This window comes from Podarcis muralis, chromosome 9 (assembly GCF_964188315.1).
Source record: "Podarcis muralis chromosome 9, rPodMur119.hap1.1, whole genome shotgun sequence".
In the NCBI taxonomy this organism is placed as follows: domain Eukaryota; kingdom Metazoa; phylum Chordata; class Lepidosauria; order Squamata; family Lacertidae; genus Podarcis; species Podarcis muralis.
Window position 1 is genome coordinate 10,422,955 of NC_135663.1, and position 26,862 is coordinate 10,449,816.

Below are 26,862 nucleotides of genomic sequence, written 5' to 3' on the forward strand. Positions count from 1 at the left end.
TCTGAGAGATGAGTAGGGAGGGGAGGAGCTGGTCACAGCAGGAGGGGCAGACTCCCTGATTTCTTCAGCAGCCTGCATCATCTCTGTCTCCTGGTCCCCCTCCACTTCTGCCTCTGATTCTGGACTGCTCTCTGCACAGGCTCTTCCTGCTCACTAAACCCTGTTGCCTTTTCAGCTTCCGACACCTCCTCCTCCCAGTCTTCCCTTTCTTTTCCCTCTGACCACTCATCGTCATCCCACCACCAGTCCCCTGGCTCGGAGTCTTCTTCCCCTGGGGGTTCCCATAGGGGTTCCCTAGCTGGTGTCCCCCACCCTTCCTCAACATCCAGCCAGTCCATAGCTTAGCTGTGTGCTGTGCGAATAAGTGCTTTCTTTTGCCTGGTGTGAACCATCCAACATTCAGCTTAGCAGAACATCTCCAAGTTCTAGTACTATGAGGGGGGAATACCTTCTCTCTATCTCCTTCCTTCATACCATGCTTAATTTTACACATCTCTACCACGTCCCCCACTTACTTGCCACAATATCTAGGGAACGTTTAGCATCAAATTTTGCAGGAGAGAATATGGGGAAGAGGGGAATTAGCTTCAGCACTGGTTCAGAGAATGTAAGCCAGAGCCTTTGTGGCAGTTATTCCGCCAACTGTTGCCACAGCTTGGCCACCACTGTCTCCTGGCAACCAGAGTCTTTTCCAGCGTGAGAACGAATGAATGGTTGGCTTTGAACTGGTTGCTGGAAGTTAGAGGCTGACAGCGCTGCTTTGTTCTGCCTTGCCTGGCCGAAGGAGAAGCAGAGGCTCGCAGCTGAGCCCTCATCTCATCCACAGTTGCAAGAGCCCTTGCACCCATCACCATGAACTACCCCCCAGGGTGAGCCAAGGAGCGAGTACTCCGCGGAACTGAACGAGATGTGTTTCTGCAAGGATCCAAACGCTTGTATTGTGGTGATGAGCAGCTGGCGTGGCAGTTATTCCAGGACAATTTAAGACAGCGGTTCTCAACCTGTGGATCCCCAGATGCTGTTGGACTACAACTCCCATCATCCCTGAGCTCTGGCCTTGCTAGCTAGGGATGATGGGAGTTGTAGTCCAACAACATCTGGGGACCCACAGGTTGAGAACCACTGCTTTAAGAGATGCTTACCTCCTGACGGTGCTCAGACATCCGTTCCCCTAGTTGGGAAGTCTCTTTTCTATTTATTAATTTTATTTGTATACTGCTATATCGTAAGAACAAATCAAGGTGGTTTACAGCAAGAAAAACATAAAAGCATTTCCAAACAGCAAATCTACAGCCACCGTGACTGTACGCGGCCTCAGTGTGTAGAGCAGACCCCGCCTGAGCCCAAGCCCTGAAAAACAAGACATTTCCTTTAAAATGTAAAAATCTGCCTGGATGGAAATGTTGCCAGCCCCCTCCCCCCGAAAAAAAGAGGACATGTCCAGGTTTTCCCAGACGTATGGCAACCCTACTTTGCACACATGCACACACCCTCTAGCTATAGATAAATGTTGGGCTTAAGCCAAATGGACATGAGGGTTACATCTTGTTATTTTGTACTGTGCAATATTCCTGAAGCGTTACATGGTGCTAGGAACAGTGTATCATCTTTAAGCTGTTGGTTGGTCTGGTGCAAAATGTTATGACCGCAGCCCTAGCTATACTTCTCTCTCTCTCTCTCTCTCTCTCTCTCTCTCTCTGTAATACACACAGAGACTCAACATTTGATTGCGTTTGATTTTGCATAATGTTTGATTGTGACTGGTTTGTGATTTAACATTTCTATAACGGGAGCTGCCTTACAGAGGTTTGTCACTAAAAGCCCTAAAATACAGTGGTACCTCGAGTTACAGACACTTCAGGTTACAGACTCTGCAAACCCAGAAATAGTACCTCGGGTTAAGAACTTTGCTTCAGGATGAGAACAGAAATCATGTGGCGGCGGCGCAGCAGCAGCGGGAGGCCCCATTAGCTAAAGTGGTACCTCAGGTTAAGAACAGTTTCAAGTTAAGGACGGACCTCCAGAACGAATTAAGTTCTTAACCCGAGGTACCACTGTATTTTAAATGCTGTTGTACACCACTCCACTCTCCAATCGTTGTGAGATCCCAGGGGTTCCAGATACTTACCAAAGGTCTGTGTTTCCTTTTGGGAATGAGGCACAGCGGAGACTGTGGTGTCTTTATGATAAATGGTTTATTTACACATACAGTAGTACCTCGGGTTACATATGCTTCAGGTTACATATGCTTCAGGTTACAGACTCCACTAACCCAGAAATAGTACCTCGGGTTAAGAACTTTGCTTCAGGATGAGAACAGAAATCGTGCTTTGGCAGTGCGGTGGCAGCTGGAGGCCCCATTAGCTAAAATGGTGCTTCAGGTTAAGAACAGTTTCAGGTTAAGAACGGACCTCTGGAATGAATTAAGTTCTTAACCCGGGGTACCACTGTATATACAACCTGAGCCTCCGAGGGAGGAGTTCACAGCATCAACACCCCAAAAAGGCCTTGTTTCTCCCAAAGCCACAGCCTTGGATTCAAACAGGATTCAAACAGGCATTGCTCTCAAAGTTGCTCTGACTCTCTTTCCAGTTTGCTGCTTTACTTCTAGGTCACACCACAGCCCCTTTCGACACTAATCTCAGACGCTGTCCCTCTCTCTCTGAGCTGGAAGGGTGCCCCATACATTTGCCATCTCACACAGAGCCCCCATTCCTGTCTCTTAATTGCCCATCACTCAGACAATCATCTCAACACAGGAAACTAGCCTGCTTTATATCTGCTGGATTGAGGGGTTAGAAGGATCTGGTATACAGCCAGTGCTTTTTTCTGGGGGGGGGCACAGGGGGACGCGCACCCCTAAACATTTTGTGTTGCCTCGACCGACGTACAGTGGTGCCCCGCAAGACGAATGCCTCGCAAGACGGAAAACCCGCTAGACGAAAGGGTTTTCCGTTTTGGAGGTGCTTCGCAAAACGAATTTCCTATGGGCTTGCTTCGCAAGACGAAAATGTCTTGCGAGTTCCTGCAGGTCCCCCCCCCCCTTTTCCCAAGCCGCTAAGCCGCTTATCAGCTGATCCGCTAAGCCGCTAAGCCGCTTAACAGCTGATCGCTAAGCCGCTTATCAGCTGATCCGCTAAGCCGCTTAACAGCTGATCCGCTAAGCCGCTAATCAGCTGATCGCTAAGCCCGCTAAGCCGCTAATAGCGCTAATCCGCTAAGCCGCTAATGGGCTTGCTTCACAAGACGAAAAAACCGCAAGACGAAGAGACTCGCGGAACGGATTCTTTTCGTCTTGCAAGGCACCACTGTACAGACATGCCAGCTGTCTCCGCAGTAGCAGCGCAGACTGGAGCTCTGTCATTCTCCCTGCTGGTGCCCAGGGAGGGGAGTCTGGGGCGGCTGCGATGGAGGCGATGGCGCTCCTCCTCTTGCCAGGCTAGAGCCAGCTAGTGAACACTTGTCTCTCCTCGCTCAAGCCAATTCTGCCATTGCCATCGCCAGGGGCCTTCCCATCCTCTCAGCGCCACTGCCGCTGCCTCGAGTCCCTTGTCCGGGGGTTGGGGGAAGGAAGGGGGCAAGGGGGAGGGGGAGCAGCCAAAATGAGAGTACCCCTAAACATTTTTTAAAAGAAAACACTGCATAAAGCCTATTTCCTCCCCGACTATTTACTCACCAGAAATGTGACTTCACAAAGGAGTGTAACTGACAGCGATTGTTTTGCGAGTGTTTTAGGACAGCAAGAAGCATGTTTTTGAATACTTCCTGTCCCAAAGGAGTGAAGACAATTGAACTATCTCATGTAAATTACCTCTTTCCACAATGCAGCTCTGATGTCACAAAGTGGGACTCTCATATCCTTGGTTTAACCATGTCAATGAATCTCATAATCTTATGGGTACTAGAGGAACCATGTGAGCTCTGAGATTTTTGTGCTTTGTCAGCAGCAAACAGGGTTCGGAGCCTGAAGAACTGTGATACTCCTGAATCTTGTATTTCTGTATTGTTAACATTGGTGGTCTGAACAGAAATTGCAAAAGGGGTTAACTTTTAACTGTTTCTCTTTAAGGGAATTGAATTCAGTAAAGGGAAAACAACTTGTACTTTGACTTAACCAACCATGTATTTGTTAACCTGTTTCTTAATTTCTTTTTTTTTTAAGCAGGAAAATGTTTAGCCTTAAAAAAAAAAAAAAAAAAAGACCAGTATAGGGAGACCTAATATTTGTTCAGAAAAGGGTTGGTGCCTTTTGTTACTAGATCACTGGCCTATCCAGTAATAAGGAAGATACTTCCTTAATGGCAGCTAATGACTAGGTAAAAGCTGAATATTTCTCTGAAATGTTCTGAGTGGGGTGATTCATTAGTATGACTGAATTCCCCCCAGAAATAAGCAACCATCTGGAAGCACTCCTGTCTTCTCAGTCATCTAGTCCAATTAAATGCTAATTCTGAGCAGAACACAAAATAACTGTGGTGGAATGGCTCAGGTGAATACTGTGGGGACACCCATAGAATCAAAGAATCCTAGAACTGTACAGTTGGAACCGAATGCAATGCAATGCTGTCCACAGCCATCCCTGGATGGGCTCGAACCACCAACCTTCTGGTTATCAGCCAGATCCAATGACCCACCACGCCACTTGAGAGTCTCCAGCACAGTCTGGAGTATCCAGGCTGGGACTGATTTGCTTCAGGTGTTGACCATAATGCTTTGCTTTCAGGTATAAGGAGAGATTGGCTATCAAGTGCTTTCAAGAGCGCGTCGCTAACAAAGAGAGGTTTTCTGATGCCCTCAACGGCCAGAGATGGAGATTTTTGAAAAGTGGCCTGGATGACTTCAGAAATGGCTACCCTCCCCCTTCTGATAACATCATCATCCGAGGCAAAAAGGGGCCCGTACCAGTAATTCTGGAGTACAAAAAACCAGGCCCTTCACAGCTCGTGCCATATACAGACACAGGAATGAAGACCAGAAGCGACATTGTGTTCTCCAAGCTCAGTGCTTCTCAGAGAGCCAAAAAGGAGTACATTGCACAGACTGAGCGCTGCTTGGCCCAACATCCACTTGCCCTGTATCCTCATCTGGAGGACAGTTTGCCCCCAGAGGTAAATCATCATCATCATCATCAACAACAAGTTTTCACCAATATACATTCAATCACAAGGGGGAGTTTCAGGTTCCTTGACCCTTAATTTCACATTTCCCATTCTCACTTTTTGACCAAAGTATAGCCAAGGAAGGGGGGGGGGCAAATATTTTAACTCTTTGCATTAAACCGCACCAAACATTTGCTTCAATCACTTACAGTGGTACCTCAGGTTACATACGCTTCAGGTTACAGGCTCTGCTAGCCCAGAAATAGTGCTTCAGGTTAAGAACTTTGCTTCAGGATGAGAACAGAAATCATGCTCCGGCAGCGCGGTGGCAGCAGGAGTCCCCATTAGCTAAAGTGATGCCTCAGGTTAAGAACAGTTTCAGGTTAAGAACGGACCTCCGGAACGAATCAAGTACTTAACCTGAGGTACCACTGTACTGGTATCAAAAAGACTGTGTGGCCCACATGGAAAAGCTTACACAGCAACTCACGGTATTTTTAAAATGGGTAGATGCATTAAAAGTTGGTTGGCCTTTACAACATATGTATCTACTGAGGGAAATAATGTACTCAGGTACTTGAAGGAATGTCTGTTTCTATACCAATGTACCCATATAGTCAGGTAATTTCAGAAGCTTTCCTCCAGATAATCCTGCCATCAGTAACAAGAGTAGTGGCAATCAGAGACAGAGTATTCTTGGCCGTTGCACCCTTTTTGTGGAATTCCCTCCTCCAAGAGGCCTGCCAGGCACCAACATTCTCACCTATTAAGGGCCAGGCCAATATCTTTTTATTCTCCAAAGCTCTTTAGTGTGTGACAACACTTTGGAGGTCCACAAATGACAACACTTTGGAGGTCCCAGGTCGCAAGGTGGTTAGATTGGTCTCAACTAGGGCCAGGGCCTTTTCAGTACTGGCCCCGACTCGGTGGAACGCTCTGTCACAAGAGACTAGGGCCCTGCGGGACTTGACATCTTTCCGCAGGGCCTGCAAGACAGAGCTCTTCCTCCTGGCCTTTGGTTTGGACTCGGTCTGACCCTTATGTTTCCCTCCCCTTATGGTTTTGATCTATGGGCTACTATTAAAATGAGGCTGCATTTTAAATGGTATTTTAACCTGTATTTTAAATTGGTTCCTCCCCACCATTATGTTTTTATTGTAATTTTACTGGTGTCAGCTGCACTGAGCCCGGCTCTGTCCAGGGAGTGCGGGGTATAAATTAATTGTTTAAATTATTATTTATTATCATTATTATTGTAATTACTTTTTAAACGTGTTTTATTTTTGTATTTTATCTTACTCTTTATAAGGCACCCTGGAAATGCCACTGAAGAGCAAGTTGGAAATCTTTTAAGCAAACAAATTAATGGTTGGGAGAAGGCTGTAATGCTATACAAGGCTCTAGGGATGGCAGAGGCAGGGTGGGAATTGATTTAGTTTGCATTTAAAAATTAGCCTACCTAAGTGGCAAATTCTGAAACAACTTGCTAAAAGAAACACAGCCTTCTTCAGAAAATTGTTCAGATTTTGCAGTGCAGTTACTGGCCGAGTAACATGTATATAGCAGTATATTATGTGCATAAGAAGGCATATGTTAGTGAAAAGAACATACAAATATGCATTATATTAGGGAGCATTACATCCTAGCATATATGCTATGAGAAATTCACACTAAAACAAAACATGTAGAAATGTGGCGAAGTGAACTCAAGCTTTGAAGAATGAGAAACTGAGAGAAATCAATACTGACAGATTTGTGCATCCCTAGCAAGGACCAAGATTCAACCCCAAATGATAGAATTAGATACAAATAGATGGAGAATACAATTTGGACAAGCCTGAACTAATAACGAAATAATGGAATCATGGAGGGAAATCAAGGGATTTGAGAAATCCCACATTTGGATATTACATTAATTGTATAAACAGTATGAAAAATGTTACAGTTTTATTATTTTATTTTTTTCTTTTCAATGTATATTTTTATATGATGTTTGCTTTAATTAAAACGAATAAAAATATTATAAAACAACAACAGTGCAGGAGAAACTGTGCACTTGAATGAGAATAGAGAATTGAAAAGGAAAAAAAAGACTCAACCCTAATCATATCCCAGAAGCTGTGAGATTAAATATATACATGACATGCATATGTAATTGCAAGTCTGGGTTTCTGCAGCCACGTTTCCGAGGCCTCACCTTCCCTTTGCTTTACCCACAGATGTTTCAGGATGTGGTGAAGCTCCTAGACCCTGAAATGCATCTGGCCAGAGGCTCACCTGACTATAGCAAAACAGAAGTGGTTCCCCCTACAGTTCAGTATCGGCTGCAGCAGTACGACAAAAAGTCAGAGTCAGGCTTCAGCCAAGTAACCCCGTGAGTACAGTGTTGCAGGAGGTGAAATGTGTAACGCGAAAGGATACCTCCCTGAACTGATCTCCTGTTAACTCTGGGGTGACTTTGAAGCTTCTGCTCCTTTGAAACGGACTGCGGTGTGACCAGAGCCATACCTAGGGGTTGGCTAGGGTAACCCTCACCAAGGGCACAGCCATGGGCATAGCCAGGATTTATTTTAGGAAGGGGCAGGCTTTATGTTGGGGGGGGGGGGCAGAACTGAGTTATCTGTGATGCAGTCAGTTAGTTAAGTATTTTTATTTAATTGATGGGGAGTGAAATATACCCGGAGTCGAGTGTGGATTTCATGCTCTTTATTCAGCTCATAGTAGCGAGGAATGAAAGTTCCCCCCAAATATCTGCTTTATATACATTATTTACACAATGGGCTGCACGTGATTGGCTAATTCTGGGATTCTCCTGTAGGCCAATCAGGTTGTGGATTCACTTCCACCTGGAGCTGGATTGGGTGGGTCCTGCAGACCAATCATACTGCCGCATTGTTCTAGGACCAATCAGACTGCTGCATTCTGGACCCTATTGTTCTAGGACCAATCAGACTGCTGCCTTTTGGATCCTATTCAACTCAGTACATAACAGGGAGGAGGCTGCGCACCTGGCTACGCCCATGGGCACAGGCCCAGTGGGCATGGAAATCACAGCTTTCCACTCTGGTTCAGAGTGGCCAAGAGCCTGTCTGCACACTCAGGCAGATGGACTAATAAAGGAGGAGGAGGAAAGGCGGAACAGAGCAGAGCGGACCCAACCCTGATGGCCATGGAGGAAATCGCTGGCAGATTGTGAAAGGTGGCAAAAGGCAAACTTTGTGTTTCTGGACCATGGTCTTTGGAGGCACTGCCAAGCACACAAGTGAGCCTAGGTACACCTCTGGGTGTGATGAAATACATAAGTGCATTTGCTTGGAGGTTAACCATTAGAAACAGCTTGATGTCTGTTGGGTTTTCTGCGTGACCAGTCAAGTGTGCCTCAAAACATTTGATTTTGTATGATGCTTCTATGTCTCTCTTTAAATAATGATGACAACGATGCAATCTCTCATCTTCTCATAAGGAGCGGAGGAAGGAGATATGGCTTAACAGGGCAGTCTTGTAGCTGAGGGATATGTCAGCAGTACTATCGCTTGCTCCAACCCACCCTACTTAGCCCAGGCTGCAAAACAAACTGCCGAATTCCTGGAAGATACATATCAAGAATGCTTGTGGTGTAGTCAACAAAAACGCTATTCTCCTAGACACCAACTACCTTCATCCATTCTGGGATCTGGCAATGGTAGCTGGGATTGTCAAGATGGAGAATTCCATGCTAAGCGCCTGTCCCAGTTTTTGAATCTGCCTTGCAAACCCATATAGCCACATGGAAAGCACACAGCTTGGTTATTTTCCTGTAATCAGAGAGAGATGCAACAGAGAGATAAACAGAGCAGAGCTTATTTTGAGGCCCATATTTATTTACTTATTTTGACCTTTATTGACCACTCATTAAGAGCATCCTCTGGGAACTTGACACAACCCATAGAAACTGATTCTATCTATAAGCAGGCAATGTTGCAAGAGTTTCCCTTCTCTAAAGCTACTGCAAAGGCACAATAAATCTCTCAAAAATCTGCCACTTCTCATTTTGCTCTCCTTGCCTTTCCCCTGAATCTATGATTGTGATGACTTCTCGCCAACATCTTTCTTTGCCATACAGCACTTATAGCATTTCCACATAAGGAAATAAGATAAGCTGGATGACTCTGATGACTAATGTGGGAACAAGGTAACTGGCATCCCATGGTCAGGGCTGGATTTAGGTGTGATGAGGCCCTAAGCTGCTGAAGGTAATGGGGCCCTTTATATGTCCAGCTGTCCTTTGTCAACAACAAATTGTTATTGTTGCTGTTTTTGTGTTGAATATATGCTATATGGTAATTGATGGAGCTAATAAGTATCTAAAGCCATTTGCACATAACAAAAAATGTATTTTATCAAAGTAACACAACACAAAACACTCTTACTGTATGTAGTTTTTATTTTATTTGTTTTTTTATCTTATATTTTGGAAATGTGCATCCAGTTTTTCCCCCCTTTAACTTTTTTTTGGGGCCCCAAGAGAGTGGGGCCCTAAGCTATAGCTTGTTCAGCTTATATGTAAATCTGGCATGGCCCCATGGTAGCAGCAGAACTCAAGCCAGATCATTTACAGTACCAGATCCTGCACATGAAACTCTGGGAATCTTTTGCAGGGATTTGTTCTGGGATATAAGAAGGCATAATTGTCCATTTTGCTCAATATTCAACACATGCAGCACTGTTTCTGTTCCGCTGCAGTTGGTCTTCCACCAAAAAGTTACATTATTCCCCTCACTATCCACTGTGGTGAAATCATGTAACATATGGAAATAAAGTTGTCATTATGTTATTCCTCCCCATTCAATTAAATGCGGGGGGGGGGGGAGGGAAATGTAATCAATTCCATGTGACAGAAACTTGATGATCATGATGCATTTTTCATTTCTCTTTAGGCCCTGGGCGCCTAAAAGCAAGAACCCTTATACGTGGTTTAGTAAAAAAGAAGTGAGTGAGAGAGAAAAGGCAGCCCAAATAGCCTATATTCCTCCCTTGGATGAGAATGTAAAGCGTGCAACGAAGGAGTTTGTTGAGTGGGTCAGCTCAATGGTAAGCTAAAAGAGGTGCAATGGAAGACTTCAGGGCAAAACCATCAAGTGTTCAGCTGATGCAGAATGGGGGACTTCATAAAAGTCATAGAATCATAGAGTCCAAAAGGACCCTGAGGGTCATCTAGATTGAGGTTGAATCCTGACAAGACAGAAGTACTGTTTTGGGGGGACAGGGGGCGAGCGGGTGTGGAGGACTCCCTGGTCCTGAATGGGGTAACTGTGCCCCTGAAGGACCAGGTGCGCAGCCTGGGAGTCATTTTGGACTCACAGCTGTCCGTGGAGGCGCAGGTCAATTCTGTGTCCAGGGCAGCTGTTTATCAGCTCCATCTGGTACGCAGGCTGCGACCCTACCTGCCTGCGGACTGCCTCGCCAGAGTGGTGCATGCTCTAGTTCAGTGTTTCCCAACCTTTTTTGGGCAAAGGCACACGGAGGTAGGCTGGTGTGCCGTGGGAGGGAGGCGGGCGAGTCGGGCGGCGAGCACACGCGGGGCGGCGAGCGAGCTCCCTCCCACATCCCATCGCCGCTCGCTTCGGCCGGCCTACTGGGCTGTCGCAGGCGGAAGGCCTGCACATGCGCGAGGTTTTCGCGCCTTCCTCCAGTAGGCCGGCCGAAGCGAGCGGCGATGGGATGTGGGAGGGAGCTCGCTCGCCGCCCCGCGTGTGCTCACCGCCGCCGCCCCGCCTCTCGCCGCCCGAGTCGCCCGCCTCCCTCCCACGGAACACAAGGCAACGTTCCGCGGCACACTAGTGTGCCGCGGAACACCAGTTGGGAAACACTGCTCTAGTTATCTCCCGCTTGGACTACTGCAACGCGCTCTACGTGGGGCTACCTTTGAAGGTGACCCGGAAACTGCAATTAATCCAGAATGTGGCACCTAGACTGGTGACTGGACCACACAACACCGGTCCTGAGACATCTGCATTGGCTCCCAGGATGTTTCCGAGCACAATTCAAAGTGTTGGTGCTGACTTTTAAAGCCCTAAATGGCCTCGACCCAGTATACCTGAAGGAGCGTTTCCACCCCTATCGTTCAGCCCGGACACTGAGGTCCAGCGCCGAGGACCTTCTGCCGGTTCCCTCATTGCGAGAAGTGAGGTTACAGGGAACCAGACAGAGGGCCTTCTCGGTAATGGTGCCTGCCCTGTGGAACACCCTCCCATCAGATGTCAAGGAAATAAGCAGCTATCCTATTTTTAAAAGACATCTGAAGGCAGCCCTGTTTAGGGAAGTTTTTAATATTTAATGCTGTATTGTTTTTAACACTCGATTGGGAGCCACCCAGAGTGGCTGGGGAAACTCAGCCAGATGGGTAGGGTATAAATAATAAATTAGTATTATTATTATCATCATCCCTGACCACTGGTCCTGTTAGCTAGGGATGATGGGAACTGTAGTCCCAAAACATCTGGAAGGCCGAGTTTGCCTATGCCTGAGATAGAGCAACATTCTGAAGTGTGGTGGATGTGGTCTGATTCATATTTGCATTTTTTTTCGGGCTGAAAATGTGTATTCAGACTACTTCCATGAAACACAGAATGTTTGTAGAAAATGGCTAGTTGAGGGATTTTTTCAGCATCCCACCCGATAGCTGTTTCTGTGTTCATCTTCCATAAATGTAAAGCCCTTTGACCAGTCTCTGTGCAGTATTTAAAACTTAGCACAAAATAGGGCACCACCACCTCACTAAGCATAATGGATATGTTTGTAATATCCTTATTTATTTTAGTGTGCTTGTTGTTATTGTTGATATCCGTCTGTCTTGAGAGACAATGGAGTTTACCTCTGGGGATGAAGTCAAACCGCTGTGTTTCCAGAAGAGTGTTAATGTGTGATGGGTGCTTCTTACACAGGCAATTTTTTGCAGTGCCTACACAACATCATTGGCATCAAATTGTCAGTCCATATTTTTCCTCGTTTAATTCAGATTTACTCTTTTGGCATAAAATCCAGTGTTGGAACCATTTGTTTGCAATATTAAGCCCCCATTTGGATTCTCAAAGCATCCTTAGCTATTAATAATATGCTAAACAGAAGGAGAATTGTTCACTCTTTCAGAAATCAGAATACAAAAATGCATGGTCAGGGGAACTTTGACACATTTCTTTGTTCTGCTGTTGAGTAAAAAGCAAAAGGAAAGAGGAACTGAGAAACTTGTTAATTCAACATCAATGAAAGTCTCCCGTGTGATTCACGTGCCGCATGACTTGGTCAGTCTTGTGAGGTCCTAAAAAACAGCAGCAGGGTGTAGAGCTAGTGGTTTAAAGTCTGCACTTTAGCATTAGCAGAAAAAACTTACTGCATACAATATAATGGAGAATTTTGTAGAGCCAAAAAAACGATGTGGTTTTGGAACATTGGTTATCTCATAATTTGCATATTTTAAGGCAATGCAGTCTCACAGTTCCTGCTACTCAGACATATGTGGGCCTTTGCGCCAGTATAAAGTAAAGGGACCCCTGACCATTAGGTCCAGTCATGGCCGACTCTGGGGTTGCGGCGCTCATCTCGCTATAATGGCCGAGGGAGCCGGCGTGCAGCATCCGGGTCATGTGGCCAGCATGACTAAGCCGCTTCTGGCGAACCAGAGCAGCACACGGAAACGCCGTTTACATTCCCGCCGGAGTGGTACCTATTTATCTACTTGCACTTTGACGTGCTTTCGAACTGCTAGGTTGGCAGGAGCAGGGACCGAGCAATGGGAGCTCACCCAGTCACGGGGATTTGAACCGCCAACCTTCTGATAGGCAAGCCCTAGGCTCTGTGGTTTAACCCACAGCAGCACCCGCGTCCCTTTGTGCCAGTATAATTTAGCTATTTTCCCACTTGTTTCTTTATTACAGCTGAGTACTTAGATGCATAAACAATAGCTTACATAATGTGAGCCGTACAGTTCTGTCGTGTAGTTGTCTGTTTATTTATTGCACACATGTTCAAAAACTTTAATAAATACTTAAAAAAAAAAGTAACAGGGGAAAGAATAGAACAAACATTTTGCTTTCAACCAGTTCTGGTATATAAATTAACAGGCACTGATGCTTCCTCCTCCAAATTAAGAGAGATAACATTCTGGAACAGTCCCACGGGAAGAGATAAGCTTTGTGAAGGGTTATATTCTTATTTCTCTTCTGATGACTTGTTTGTGGTCTCTCCCCACCCCCTTTTTGCATGTGATTTTGGGTGCTCTCTGGAGCAACGTGGTTTGGAGGCAGAAAGGTGGGTGATACAGTGTTATCCGATGAAATCTTTGGAGTGACTTCATGTTCAGGTCTCATTAGTCATCTCCTCTAGGGCAGATGACTAGTAGAATCAAGAAGTAAAGTCTGCCCCCCTTATATTACATCACTTCAGCTTGCAGGCAAGGAAAGTATGATTTTGAGTGTTGGAGCAGTAACATACGGGACCGCCTCTCCTGGTATGCCCCGCAGAGGACCTTAAGGTCCATGAATAACCATAGTTTAGAGGTCCCGGGCCCTAAGGAAGTCAGACTATCCTCCACCAGGGCCAGGGCCTTTTCAGTGATGGCTCCGACCTGCTGGAATGCTCTGTCCCATGAGACTAGGGCCCTTCAGGATTTAACCTCCTTGCCTCGGGCCTGTAAGAAAGAGCTATTCCGCCTGGCCTTTAATTTGAATTCAGCCTGATCTTTTATTTCCCTTCTCTTCCCTTCCCCTCCCCTTTTTATGAAGATCACCCGCTCTGAGACCCCACAGCAAATTCTCCCCTGGTCTCCTCGCTGGCCTAAGTAGGACTAATTCAGCCAGATAGCCCTGGGGATTATCTGATTGATTTTTGATTTTTATTGTTATTGATGTTTTTATACCGCATTTATGCTGCTTTTATAATTAAGTGTTTTAAAGTGTTTTAAATTTGCTGTTAGCCGCCCTGAGCCTGGTTTTTGAACTGGGAAGGGCGGGGTATAAATAAACGTTTATTATTATTATTATTATTATTATTATTATTATTATTATTATTATTATAGCATGGGGAGGTTGCCCCGGCACAAAATTGTTAAGGGCGCAAAATTTCAGCACTCGGTGCTGCCTCAATACAGCTGTCCACACTTCCATCACTGGGCACCACTGAAAATGGCTTCTCCATGTGAACCAGTAAGTGACTCCTCCATACAACGAAACAACTCTTTGCTGCTGAAGTAACCTGCTGTCTTTTGAGTGCATGTGTGAATGCAGAGCACCCTAAAAGACTGCAGTCATATGCCCACAATTAATCAGCGTGACCTAACGGTGGTGAAACAAAAGGCCAAGGTTTTTGCTCTAAAAGCTGTGACTATTAGAGCCGGTGATACAACTAGTCTTCTTCCAGGACCATCTGCTGAAATGTGCAGCTCACCCCTATTATCTTCCTTAGAGAGTGTTTGAAATGATTGAAATAGCTGCCTTCTGAAAGTGTTGTTGGGCTTCCAATTCCAGGGAGTCGAAAAGTATAACATTGACGAAGCCACCATCATGAAATTGTTTGACACAAGCTACGAATCGGAATCCAAGACGTCATCGCCCATGAAAATTGTGCAGCTTTACAATGTGCCAGGAGAGCTGAAGGAGTGCCTGGGGCGCCGTCCGGACTGGCAAACCATCAAGAACTCGATGAAGGTAAATTGCAAGAAAATCCCAGTTTCATTGGCTGTGAGTTTGAGCAAAGGAATGGCAGTGGGATGGGTGGGGAAAGGAGTGGTTGCTTAACTCTTGTGGATTTATACTGGAGCTTCCACACAACATTGTGCAGTGTTTCCTCGGTGTTACCATCTTATTGCCATCTGGAGGGGCACTCTTGCACTACAGCACAACAAAAGTGGCACAAAAAATAAACCAGAACATTTGTGTTACAAAAATAATTTCAACAGGAGCTTGCAGGACATGCAGTGTTTGGAAACGAAGCAGTACGACTGCCCCGAAACCTCTGCAGGTGCAAAACAGTATTGAAAGCCAGATTGCATATAACTGGCCTGATACTCTCATGATCACAAGCCATCATGAATGCACAAGCCAAAGGATGTCTGGAGGGTTATGAATTGTTTGGCATTTCTGCTACTCAGAACAGTGCTCTTAGATTGCCACTTGCTGGGAACTCTGTAGTACTGCATTCGCAGAGATCTGCAGGCTGGTGGCTTCTCTCTTCGTTAGATACCAGGAAAATGTCCACCAACTGGTGGGAATATGTAGGGAAATTTGGCAGTCGAATGGGACTCACAGTAGTTCCCTGCGTCCTTTCTTGATCCTTAACCTTCAAGCCTGATGGGCACAAGTACGTTTGCTCCTTGGTTGCTTTTCCAGGCACGCAAATAGGTCTGAGGTGAGGGCAAGGATTGGTGCAATCAAGGTTGCAGATATCACAGAAGTGCAGGTGGCTCCCTAATGTTGCCATATTTCCCCCCTGTAAAGGAACATTTGGGGACTGTTCTCTCCTTGGGGAAAAGGGGCATCTTTCCCCAAAACATTGTGTTCCCCTCCCTCTTAGCTTTGCGCCAGGATTTTCCCCATCCATACCAGCAAAGGTAGGTAGTGCTCATTGGGGCTGGTAGAGTGGAAGGCAAGGAGGCCAACAGTGAGCGGAGCCAAGGTCAAGGACAAACAGAGTCAGAGTCAACTAATTCTAGTTTTGTCGCATCTTCCTCTGAAATATACTCAGAGTCGAGAGTGGATTTCATGCTCTTTATTCAGCTCATAGTGGTGAGGAGGAATGGAAGTCCCCCCAGAATGTCTGCTTTATATACATTATTTACACAATGGGCCCCACGTGATTGGCTAATTCCAGGATTCACCTGTAGGCCAATCAGGTTGCGGATTCACTTCCACCTGGAGTTGGATTGGGTGGCTCCTGTGGACCAATCAGACTGCTGCATTCTGAATCCTATTGTTCTAGGACCAATCAGACTGCTGCCTTTTGGATCCTATTCAACTCAGTACATAACATCCTCTCTGCTGAGCTCTGCAAGGGCAGCACTGAGGCTACAGAGGAGGAAGCCAACAGGCAATGCCATCCCACGGGCTGGTTGCAAGTTGGAAGGCAAGCAGGCGGGGGGGGGGGGTTGCCTGGGGGCAGAGTGACGTTGGTGAGGCAACCCCTGCACTTGCCCTAATGGACCAGCCTCTGTTGCATGCCAAACCAACAAGACTACATGGATGGTGAGTCGTTTTTATGCCATTATGGTGAGACGTAAGCACAAAATGAGTACAGTGGTACCTCGGGTTACAAACGCTTCAGGCTACGGACTCCGCTAACCTAGAAATAGTACCTCAGATTAAGAACGTTGCTTCAGGATGAGAACAGAAATCACACAGCAGTGGCGCGGCAGCAGCGGGAGGCCCCATTAGCTAAAGTGGTGCTTCAGGTTAAGAACAGTTTCAGGTTAAGAATGGACCTCCGGAACGAATTAAGTACTTAACCCGAGGTACCACTGTATTTATAAAATGACAGACATGGCAAAAAAACAACAACCCACCTAATACCGTGCCCTTGTTCTTTTGCCTATCAGACACCTCCTCTGCCAAAATGGGACAAGATTAAATATGGAGCCTGGTATCTTCCCCCCAAGAAATGGAAAAAGAAAAAAGTCAGAGATGAGGAAGAAATCCCTGTATGTCTGCAATCCTTTTTGGATTTAAGGAAGAAGAAGAAGGCCCCAAAGGTAATGAAAATGCCCATAGTGTTCTATGCTGGGCAAGTCTTGTTATAGGGCATTCATGAGGTAAATAAATGTCGGTAATTTTTAGCCATCTGCCAGCAATGTTTTTGTGCTTGATAGGTTCCAGTGGGATGCGGGTGGCGCTGTGGTCTTAACCACAGAGCCTAGGGCCTGCTGATCAGAAGGTCAGCGGTTCGAATCCCCGTGACGGGGTGAGCTCCCGTTGCTCGGTCCCAGCTCCTGCCAACCTAGCAGTTTGAAAGCATATCAAAGTGCAAGTAGATAAATAGGTACCGCTCTGGCGGGAAGGTAAACAGTGTTTCCGTGCACTGCTCTGGTTCACCACATGACCTGGAAGCTGTCTGCGGACAAACGCCGGCTCCCTTGGCCAGTAAAGCGAGATGAGCGCCGCAACCCCAGAGTCGTCCGCGACTGGACTTAATGGTCAGGGGTCCCTTTACCTTTACATAGGTACCAAATGCACTCACTTCGCCTCAGTTTTGAATAGACACGTGCATTCAAGGAACTCATTTTCTGTGTGACAAAAAGCAGGCACCGGTGGCCTTTGGGAAACATGAAAAGTGGTAATTTGAATGCAACTGTGCCATTCACAACTGACATGAGGTGTCACGGATTTTGTCCTTGGGTATCTGTCAGGATTTCCCTATTTATAGAGGTGGGCAGTGTGGGTTGGAATTTTGCCACTCAACGCAGCTTCAGGGCTCTAGCTGATGTGTTGTCAAGTGATATGAAAGTTCAGTAAGTGGAATTTAATGCATGGTGGCTAAGATTTTCACTCACAGAAACAGTACTTTTTGATGTCGCAGTGAACAAGTATAAGCAAACAGTTCCAAAGTTTCTGAATGAGCAGCAATTCAGAAACTGGTACACAAAATAATAAATGTGAATGGAAAATGCACCGCAAAATTTATTTACCTTATTTGTAAGAAAATTATCCAGGTGTGCTGGTGCGCCTCTGGTTCCTAGGGGCAATGATATAGGTAAACCTGAATATGTGGGAAATAGTGTCTGAACATTCCTTTCGTGTGTGAAATTAGTAAAATCTATTGTTGCAGGTGGAGGAGGCAAGTGGGTTCCATGCAATCTACGCCTTTGAGCAATTTCTTGACAGGAAAGGCTACAGGAAGCCTCAGGTGAGCAAATCCCACTTTCTGTGATACAACTAGAGATCAGAACTGAAGCAGCTGCAGCTGTGTAAAGGCAGTGTTTTTATGTGGCTGCAACAAACCTTCCCAACCATGTGTGACCTGCCAAGCCTAACTTGACTTACTAGTGCTTGACAACCCATTGTTTTTGCAGCCAAGGCAGCAAAATCAGGCATCATTCATGGCTGATGGGTTGTATAGGTTTGGTCCAGAGCAGGTGTTGGGAACCTCAGGCCAAGGGGCAGATGTGGCCCTCCACCCCTCTCTTATTTGGCCCTTGAGATTCTACCTAGGCCACACCCCTACCTAACCACACCTTCCTGAGGCCACACCCCTCACCTGCTATGCTTCACACGTTTGAGTATTTCCCCCTTGTGGCGGCTGCTTGTCTGGATAGAGGATAGAGGGGTGTGTGAGTGTGTGTAGAGAGTAGCCTACTATATAAAGGTAAAATTTACATTAATTGCCCTGCCCCCCCTTTTGCCCCTCTGTGTGAAGAAATAAGATAATGATTTGAGATGGTATGGGAACTTGCAGCATTTACATAGCACAAAAGTGCTCAAAGTGCTCGATATATATTTTCTCAGTTGTTCTCCTAGTGACCTTGTAAGGGCAAGGCAGTTTTATTTATTACTATCCCCTTAATGCTGACAGAGGTGTGCTAATGGCCATCAGATCAATTAATTAATGGTAGAGAATCGAACCAGGGACTTATTGGCTCATAGCTTAGGCTCTTCTTATGCATTTCCTTTTGTTTCACTACTGACCAAACACACTGCAGGTTTCCTGAAACAATATACAGTACAAACTATCGCCTAACACAGGGGTCTGCAACCTTTAAGACAAAAAGAGCCACTTGGACCCGTTTTCGAAGAAAAAAAAACTGGGAGCCGCAAAACCATTGCGACATTTAAAACAAATATAACACTGCATATATTGTTTTTTACCTTAATGTCTGATCTGACAGCGGGCAGGAAGGCGACGTCGGGACAGTGCGTGACAGTGCACCCCCATGCGACGTCACAGCCAGTACAGCGCCCACCACAGTGGGAAGTGTCGGGGCGCACAATGCGCCTCCTCCCCTCGCTAGTATCTGCCCCGGAGCCGCGGCAAAGGTGTAAAAGAGCCACATGCGGCTCTGGAGCCGCAGGTTGCAGACCCCTGGCCTAACATAACCCTCTCCCTATTTAAGAACTGTCATTTATAAGACTATAACAATGTAAGAAAACCCTTACTGGATCAAGTCAAAGGCCCATCTACTCCAACATGCTGTTCTCATGGAGGTCAACCAGCCGTCTAGAGGAAGTTCGCAAGCAGAACCTGAGCGCAACAGTTCCAGTGTTTTTTAGGTGCTTTTGTGTTGTGTTGGTTCACTCTTCTCCTAATGGATGGTTGTCAACTAAGTTTTACTCAGAGTACACCCACTGAAATTAGAGGGCCTAACTTAGCTATCTTGATTAATTTATACTATTACTATAGTTACTATCACCCACTCTTCCCTCTAAGTTCCCAGGGTGGGTGCCAGCCATTTAAAATGCAATATTAAAAACAATATTTAAAAACCTGGAACTACAAACAAAAACACCATCTAAATAATACAAGTTCACACGGCTGTATACAATTTAGATTTCCGGTGTTCATTCAGTGTGTGTACTCTGCATAAAGCTCAGTTAAATATAACCCTTTGTGTTTGTTTCGGTGTTGAAAAGACAACCACGCATTTCTCAAAAGGATATTAACAGGACAACTGCCGGTATCTGGAGGCATGCAGAATTTGGCAGGGAATAAACTGGAGGGCTGTAATATGGAAACGAAGAATAGCCCCGCCCCCACTTGTTACGATGCAGCCACATGTCCCATTAGACAGGCAGCTGCTTCTTTCTTGCAAAGCACCTTCACAAAGATGTGATTTGCAGAAAAGGGGCAGGAGGGGAGGAGTACTAAACCAGGCCATTTCTCCGAGATGCTGCACACACAAACACACACCTGTGCCACTTCACCTTGCACTCTAGGCTACAGTTTGCTTCATACGTTGCATTTTGTGGTATGTGTTAGGAAATCTGCCATATCAGGAGAAACTGGCCACCCTCCAGGCACCCGGCATGATCTCCTGGTGACCTCCCTGTCTGCATTCCCGGCAGATGCAGGCTAGGTCGCGATCGGCGATCCTCCTCAACGTGAGAAGAACACACCGTTTCCCCCCCCCCCCCCCAGGCAGGGGGAAAGAGAGATAGACAGAAATGTATTTACATGCCTTTATTTCTGTCTTTGCAGCATTACAGAGAAACACGTCTTCTCTAATCAGACACCATCAGTAGAGAGACTAAACTCCACCTCCTGTACTTCCTGTACAGGTCATGTTACACTCTGAGCTAATTCTGGTGCTTTGCACTGAAAATAGACCCTCCCTCTGTTCCCACGGAACAGTTCCAACATTCCCATTATGTTTTGCTTTCAAGCCACCTGCTGCTCGCAGTCGCATTGCATCCATATCGTAACAGTATGCGCACCTAAGACCCCCAAAGTGAGGCCATCCAGTTAGCTCACATGGCTAGAGCCTGGTGCTGCTGATAATGCCAAGATCGCGAGTTCGATCCCCGTACGCGCCAGCGGCGTATTCCTGCATTGCAGGGGGTTGGACTAGACCCAGCGGTTCTCAACCTGTGGGTCCCCAGATGTTGTTGGACTACAATAATAATATGTTCTCTTTGACATCTGGTGGGAGGGCGTTCCACAGGGCAGGTGCCACTACCGAGAAGGCCCTCTGCCTGGTTCCCTGTAACTTGGCTTCTCGCAGTGAGGGAACCGCCAGAAGGCCCTCGGCGCTGGACCTCAGTGTCTGGGCAGAACGATGGGGGTGAGCTCATCCCTGAGCTCTGGCCTTGCTAGCTAGGGGTGATGGGAGTTGTAGTTCAAGAACATCTGGGGACCCACAGGTTGAGAAAGGCTGGACTAGATGAACCCTTGGGGTCCCCTTCCAACTCTGATTCTATGTGTGCACCTAATGATTGTACAACGGTCACAAGCACATGCGTTGTATGGGTATATGCATAAGGATCAATGAACAGCAACAGTATTCTGCTAAATGTATGTGTGGCGACAAATGTGGGTGTGTTGCAACATAATGTGTGGAATGGTCTTGGTGTATACAGTAGTGGAGGGTGGAAACAGGTACTTATAGTCCGATTTCGGGACAGCCACTACCTTGGTCAAGCTGATGGATGGACCTCTGCTGGGAGATAGACAGAAAAAGCAACATTCCTCCTGGTTTTCCTGGCTCTCTCGAGCCAGCCTTTGATAACACTGATCACACACACAGTGGGATGGCATAAGACTGAATCGTCTTGGTAGTGGAACCCGCATCTGGGTAATTCCTTGATGAAGACAGTTCAGCTGTCATGCTTTGTTGGCTTTTTGAAGCAAGGTGGTCCAAGACTGTTTCTCTGAATCAGGATTTTTAAGACGGAGAATGCCTGTATATATTTTATGACGCTCTTGTAGAGTAATTTTATTTTATTTACTGTACCGTATTTCATTGTAAACCGCCCCTATCGCTCACTATTAAGCAATAAAACAATAAAGTTAAGAATTCATGGTGAGGATAAGAAATATTGCAACAATTCAGAATCATGAACACAGTGAAAACGACGACTATCAGTTGCAAATTGAGTTCAGCCTGGGAGTATTCAAGAGGTATCAACCCTGGGTTAAACTTTTGGTTAGAGCTGGGTTTAGCCAACATTTCAGTAGATTGGGTATCTTTTTCTTTGCACTGAAGCAGCTGTGCATGTGGGGATGGGGGGCAGTGGACTGTGGCTGCAGCAGCGAGGGAAGAGGAACATCAACCTTGGTATTTTATGATGACCTGATCTTTTCATTACCTGCCATGCTGTTTCTGGTTTTAATTATTTTAATTAATTACTTATGGCTTATTGTCTTTTAAATGTTGTTTACACCTAACGCTACTATGTTAAGAGGAAAGGTGGAATATAAATTAGCCATTAAGGGGAGAATAAACCTTCCCCTATCCCCCTGCAATACCATTTTTCTAATGGGAATTGCACCCATTAAGCTGCTTTTAGATGGGGTGTTTGTGGAGCTTCCTCTACTCGACCTCTTTTTTCACCTAACTTGGGAAACTCCATGGGGTGTCAGGTTAACTTCCATCCCTACAGGATTGTAGCGTAAACCACTTTGCCAGCCTTCCCCAGCTTTGTGCCTGAAATATACTCGGAGTCGAGAGTGGATTTCATGCTCTTTATTCAGCTCATAGTGGTGAGGAGGAATGGAAGTTCACCTACAATATTTGCTTTACATACATTATTTACACAATGGGCTGCATGTAATTGGCTAATCCGGGATTCTCCTGTAGGCCAATCAGGTTGTGGATTCACTTCCACCTGGAGCTGGATTGGGTGGCTCCTGCGGACCAATCATACTGCTGCATTGTTCTAGGATCAATCAGACTGCTGCATTTTGGATCCTATTGTTCCAGGACCAATCAGACTGCTGCATTTTGGATCCTATTCAACTCAGTACATAACAGTGCCCTCCAGATGTTTTGGACGCATGCTGACTGGGGCTGATGGGAGTTGGGGAAGGCTGCACTATGCTATGCCAGCAGTCATTCTTGTTATGCAGCTCCCAAAGTCACAAAGTGCCTGTTTATAAAAGAGTGGCAGCCCTAAGCAGAATAAATTACATTCTCAAGCATTTTTGCAAAGCTTGACAAAAAACCAACACAAAGCAGAACAAGAAGTCCCTGTGGGCCCTGAAGGCACAATGGGCTGATTTGACACACACTCTGCCCTGCCCCTGGTTGTTCCTGAAGGAAACATCCCACACCTTCTGCCTCTGATGCAACAATTGTGCTGCTCCCATAAATTTAAGGACCCACAACTGGAATAATTACCGTATTTTTCGCTCTATAAGACGCACCAGACCATAAGACGCACCTAGTTTTTGGAGGAGGGAAACAAGAAAAAAAATATTCTGAATCCCAGAAGCCAGAACAGCAAGAGGGATCTGGCTTCTGGGATAGCCTCTTGCTGTTCTGGCTTCTGGGATAGCCGTGCGAAGCCTCTTCAGGGCAGTGGGATGAAGGCTCCCCCAAGAGCCGCACTCTCTTTAAAGAGCCACACACGCTCTTTAAAGGGAGCGCTGAGCAGAGCCTCCCGCCTGCGTTCGCTCCATAAGTCGCACACACATTTCCCCTTACTTTTTAGGAGGGGAAAGGTGCGTCTTATAGAACGAAAAATACGGTACTCACAATGTTCTGGTGTGGTAGTGTTTCATGGCAGGTGGGTAGAAAGAAGCTCTTGGAGATGACACCTGCACAACACAACAAAGCCCCTTAAGTATTTATCCTTGGAAGACTGTGCCCAGGGCCAACCAGAGGACAAAGAGTGGGCAAGGTGGACTGCAGCCCCTCCTCCGTGGGCAAGTTCTGCAGGGTTGCCAAATTGAGCGGCTTGCAAAACTGGGCTGCAAAATCTCGCTGTGTAAGAGGGCCTCCTAGCAATGCCCACGAGCTGCCTCTCAGTAATGTCCTGTTTTGCTGCCAGCTGCCCCCCTGTTCAAAGTGAGCTGAGGCACTTTCCTCGGTGGAAGATCTAGCCTCTGGAGGTGAGCGCCACCTCTGTACCTGGCTACCACTCCCATTTTCTCTGCCCCCAACTCCTCCTCTTCCTCCACACCGGGGGGTGGGGTGGAGTGCGCAAGACAGAGGAAGAAGTGGTGGCATTTTCTGTTTTGCCTGAAACAGCAAAACATCCTGGGCCAGCCCTGAGCAGAGGGGCAGTCTTGGTTGTTCCTCTGCCCCCAGAGGGAAAACATGGCTCAGGAGAGGGCATTCTCAGTGGCAGCCCCTAAGCTGTGGGACTCCGTCTTTCCCTCTACCTGGCACCTTGATTATACAGCTTCCAGAGAATGCCGAAGTCTCACCTGTTTACCCTGGCTGTTGACACTTGAAATGGATATTTTTAGCACCCGCCTTATTTTGTGATTTTAATATTTAATATGGGACGCGGGTGGCGCTGTGGGTAAAACCTCAGCGCCTAGGACTTACCGATCGCATGGTCGGCACTTCGAATCCCCGTGGTGGGGTGCGCTCCCATTGCTTGGTCCCAGCGCCTACCAACCTAGCAGTTCGAAAGCACCCCCGGGTGCAAGTAGATAAATAGGGACTGCTTACTAGTGGGAAGGTAAACGGTGTTTCTGTGTGCGGCTCTGGCTCGCCAGAGTAGCTTCGTCACACTGGCCACGTGACCCGGAAGTGTCTGCGGACAGCGCTGGCTCCCGGCCTCTAGAGTGAGATGAGCGCACAACCCTAGAGTCTGTAAAGACTGGCCCGTACGGGCAGGGGTACCTTTACCTTTTACTGTGCTTTAATGCTGTAAGTAGCGATGGGACCTTAGGGTGAAGGGCAGGCAATCAATCAATCAATCAATCAATCAATAACAAAGACTCAGCTTAACTTAGTACCCACTTCAGCTAAGCATCAAGGCAAGCACCAAACCTGTCCACCCCACAATATTCTGGTTGTGCCAGAATGTGGACAGTGAGGTGCATTTGAACATGCATCTCCCTGACAGAAATAGATGGCTGCTGCATTTAGATGCTCGTTTAGGTCCTCATTTCTGCCTAACACTTCCTAATCCTGCAAGTGATTCCCTACAGCAGCTTCCTTATACAGATAAGGTTTTGGATCTGCTTTCTACATTTTTGGTGTGGATGCTCCACTTCAGTATGGTAGATATGCTATATGGGTATCTTACCATTAGAAACTAAGGGGATATGTGATACCAAAAACCTCCCCGTTCCTTTCCAAACCTCTTCCCTGTGACCATATTAATGCACATTTATACGTGATAGGGCAAAGCTGTTTGCAAACCCAAAAGGTTTGGCGATCTAACAGGGAAAACTAAGACAAAGAAGACTGGAGCAAAGGACCTGAACAGATCTTCATCCGAGAACCTGAAGGAGCTGCATGAAGCTAAACTAGAGGAGTTCAAGAAAAGTGTTTGCTTTCCTCCCATTTATTTGAAAAGGAAACCTTTCCTCCGTTCCCCCCGACCCGGTCTCTACTTGTAACATGAATAAAGAATGTTTTAGATCATTCTTGGAAGTGTGTGGTTATATCCACATACATTTTCTTTCCTATTGATCCTTTCTCTTTGCACTACTTTTGTTTTTGAGCCCGTTTTTATACATTCAGCAAAATCAGGTCATAAAGCGCATCTCGCACCATGAGGCTGTCACAGCTTTTGAATACTCTGTGTGAAGGGAGAGAGAGAATTTCTCTGCACAGGAAAAATAAAATCTGTTAGCAAAGTGGCACGGAAGGGGAAAGGTTTATACCTAACTTGGAATGTAGAGGGGGCTGCTCGCATAGAGCCCAGTTAGAAAAATCAGAAATAACTACTTATTGAGAGAAGCATGCTGTGCCCTAATTAAGTCTCTTCATTCCTGACTTTCCACTCAAGCTTATTGTTGCCTCTGAGGTTCTCTAAGTGGGCTCCACATGCACAGTGCAGTGGCTTCAAGCAGCATAAGAGTTGCAACTACTCTGACTAGCACAAGATGTTAAAGAAAAATTCCTAAATTCCCAAACCAGGTTTGGTGCTGTCCAGATGTTTTGGATTAGCACTCCCACCCGCTTCAGCTGACAAAAGCTGTAGTCCAAAACTTGTTGAAGGCATGGAGTTGGCCAAGGCTGCCCTAGACCAACAGAATACTAACTGGACCACACTGGCTTACCCATTCGACCACACACACCGTGAAAGCTGTCTCAGTTGGTTACCAATTTTACTTTAACACAGCAAGTTTGTTTCTTACAACTGATGTAGTCATCAGACAATGGCTAATATGCCACAGAAAATACAATTAAGTCGTGATTTACCATGAAAAAGTTGCAGCCCCCTGTGTAGCTTATTGCCATGGCAACATGATAATTCTTGTGTTTGTCTGCTTCAGTTCCTTCTGCAGATGTTGGCTGCAAATAATTCTGCCAAGCTATTAGAGGAGGATGACCCTTCCTCAAGGAAATTATCTATGAAGACCCTTGAAGAAATGAGATTGAATTCCTCCTCAGTCTTCTAAGTATCCATCCTGGTCAGCGAGTGCCTGTTTTTCCTTACGAAAAACCAAGGCAAAAAGTTACTTGTACAGAGATTGCCAAAGTTCTTTCAGGTTTCACACTTCCCTTCATCAGAAACTGCAGAGACAAGCATAATTTGTTACACACATAGATAAATTAACTAAGGAAATGGGTGAGGCCATAAAATTCAAATAAAAATTGGCCACTAAAATGTCTACTATTACAGGGGTAGCAGAGAGAACTATTCAGACATTATACATTAGGAGAAACTTAGTACATGTATTATGAGTGTAACTGTTGTTTAACACGATAATTTGCATACTGCATTTTAAATACTGGCTGTATCTAATAAAATAAGCTTTGTCTCTGAGCTTGACCAACATTACTACCTGATTTTGTACTTCAATGTAGTGTGCATATTTATTACAGTCATACCTCGGGTTGAATACGCTTCGAGTTGAGTGCGTTCGAGTTGCGCTCCGCGGCAACCCAGAAATAACTTCCAGGTTTTGCCACTTGCGCATGCGCAGATGCTCAAAATGACGTCATGCACGTGCGCAGAAGTGGCGAAAAGCAACACACACGTGCGCAGATGTGCCGTCGCTAGTTACGTTTACCTCTAGATGCGAACGGAGCTCCGGAACGGATCCCGTTTGTATCTAGAGCTTGTTGTTGTTGTTGTTTAGTCGTGTCCGACTCTTCATGACCCCATGGACCAGAGCACGCCAGGCACTCCTGTCTTCCACTGCCTCCCGCAGTTTGGTCAAACTCATGCTGGTAGCTTCG

At 46.2% G+C, this 26,862-nt stretch overlaps 1 protein-coding gene across 1 annotated transcript; it reads left to right on the forward strand.

The window, feature by feature from the left end:
• The first annotated feature begins 376 nt into the window (after nt 1-376).
• On the forward strand, nt 377-26,452 carry FAM47E (family with sequence similarity 47 member E). Its single transcript, XM_077933753.1, has 8 exons — nt 377-869; nt 4,724-5,108; nt 7,319-7,473; nt 10,016-10,169; nt 14,600-14,779; nt 16,663-16,815; nt 17,895-17,966; nt 25,953-26,452. The coding sequence occupies exons 1-8, from the start codon at nt 853-855 to the stop codon at nt 26,076-26,078; spliced, it is 1,242 nt and encodes a 413-aa protein (XP_077789879.1). The 5' UTR covers nt 377-852; the 3' UTR covers nt 26,079-26,452.
• Nucleotides 26,453-26,862: the final 410 nt, after the last annotated feature.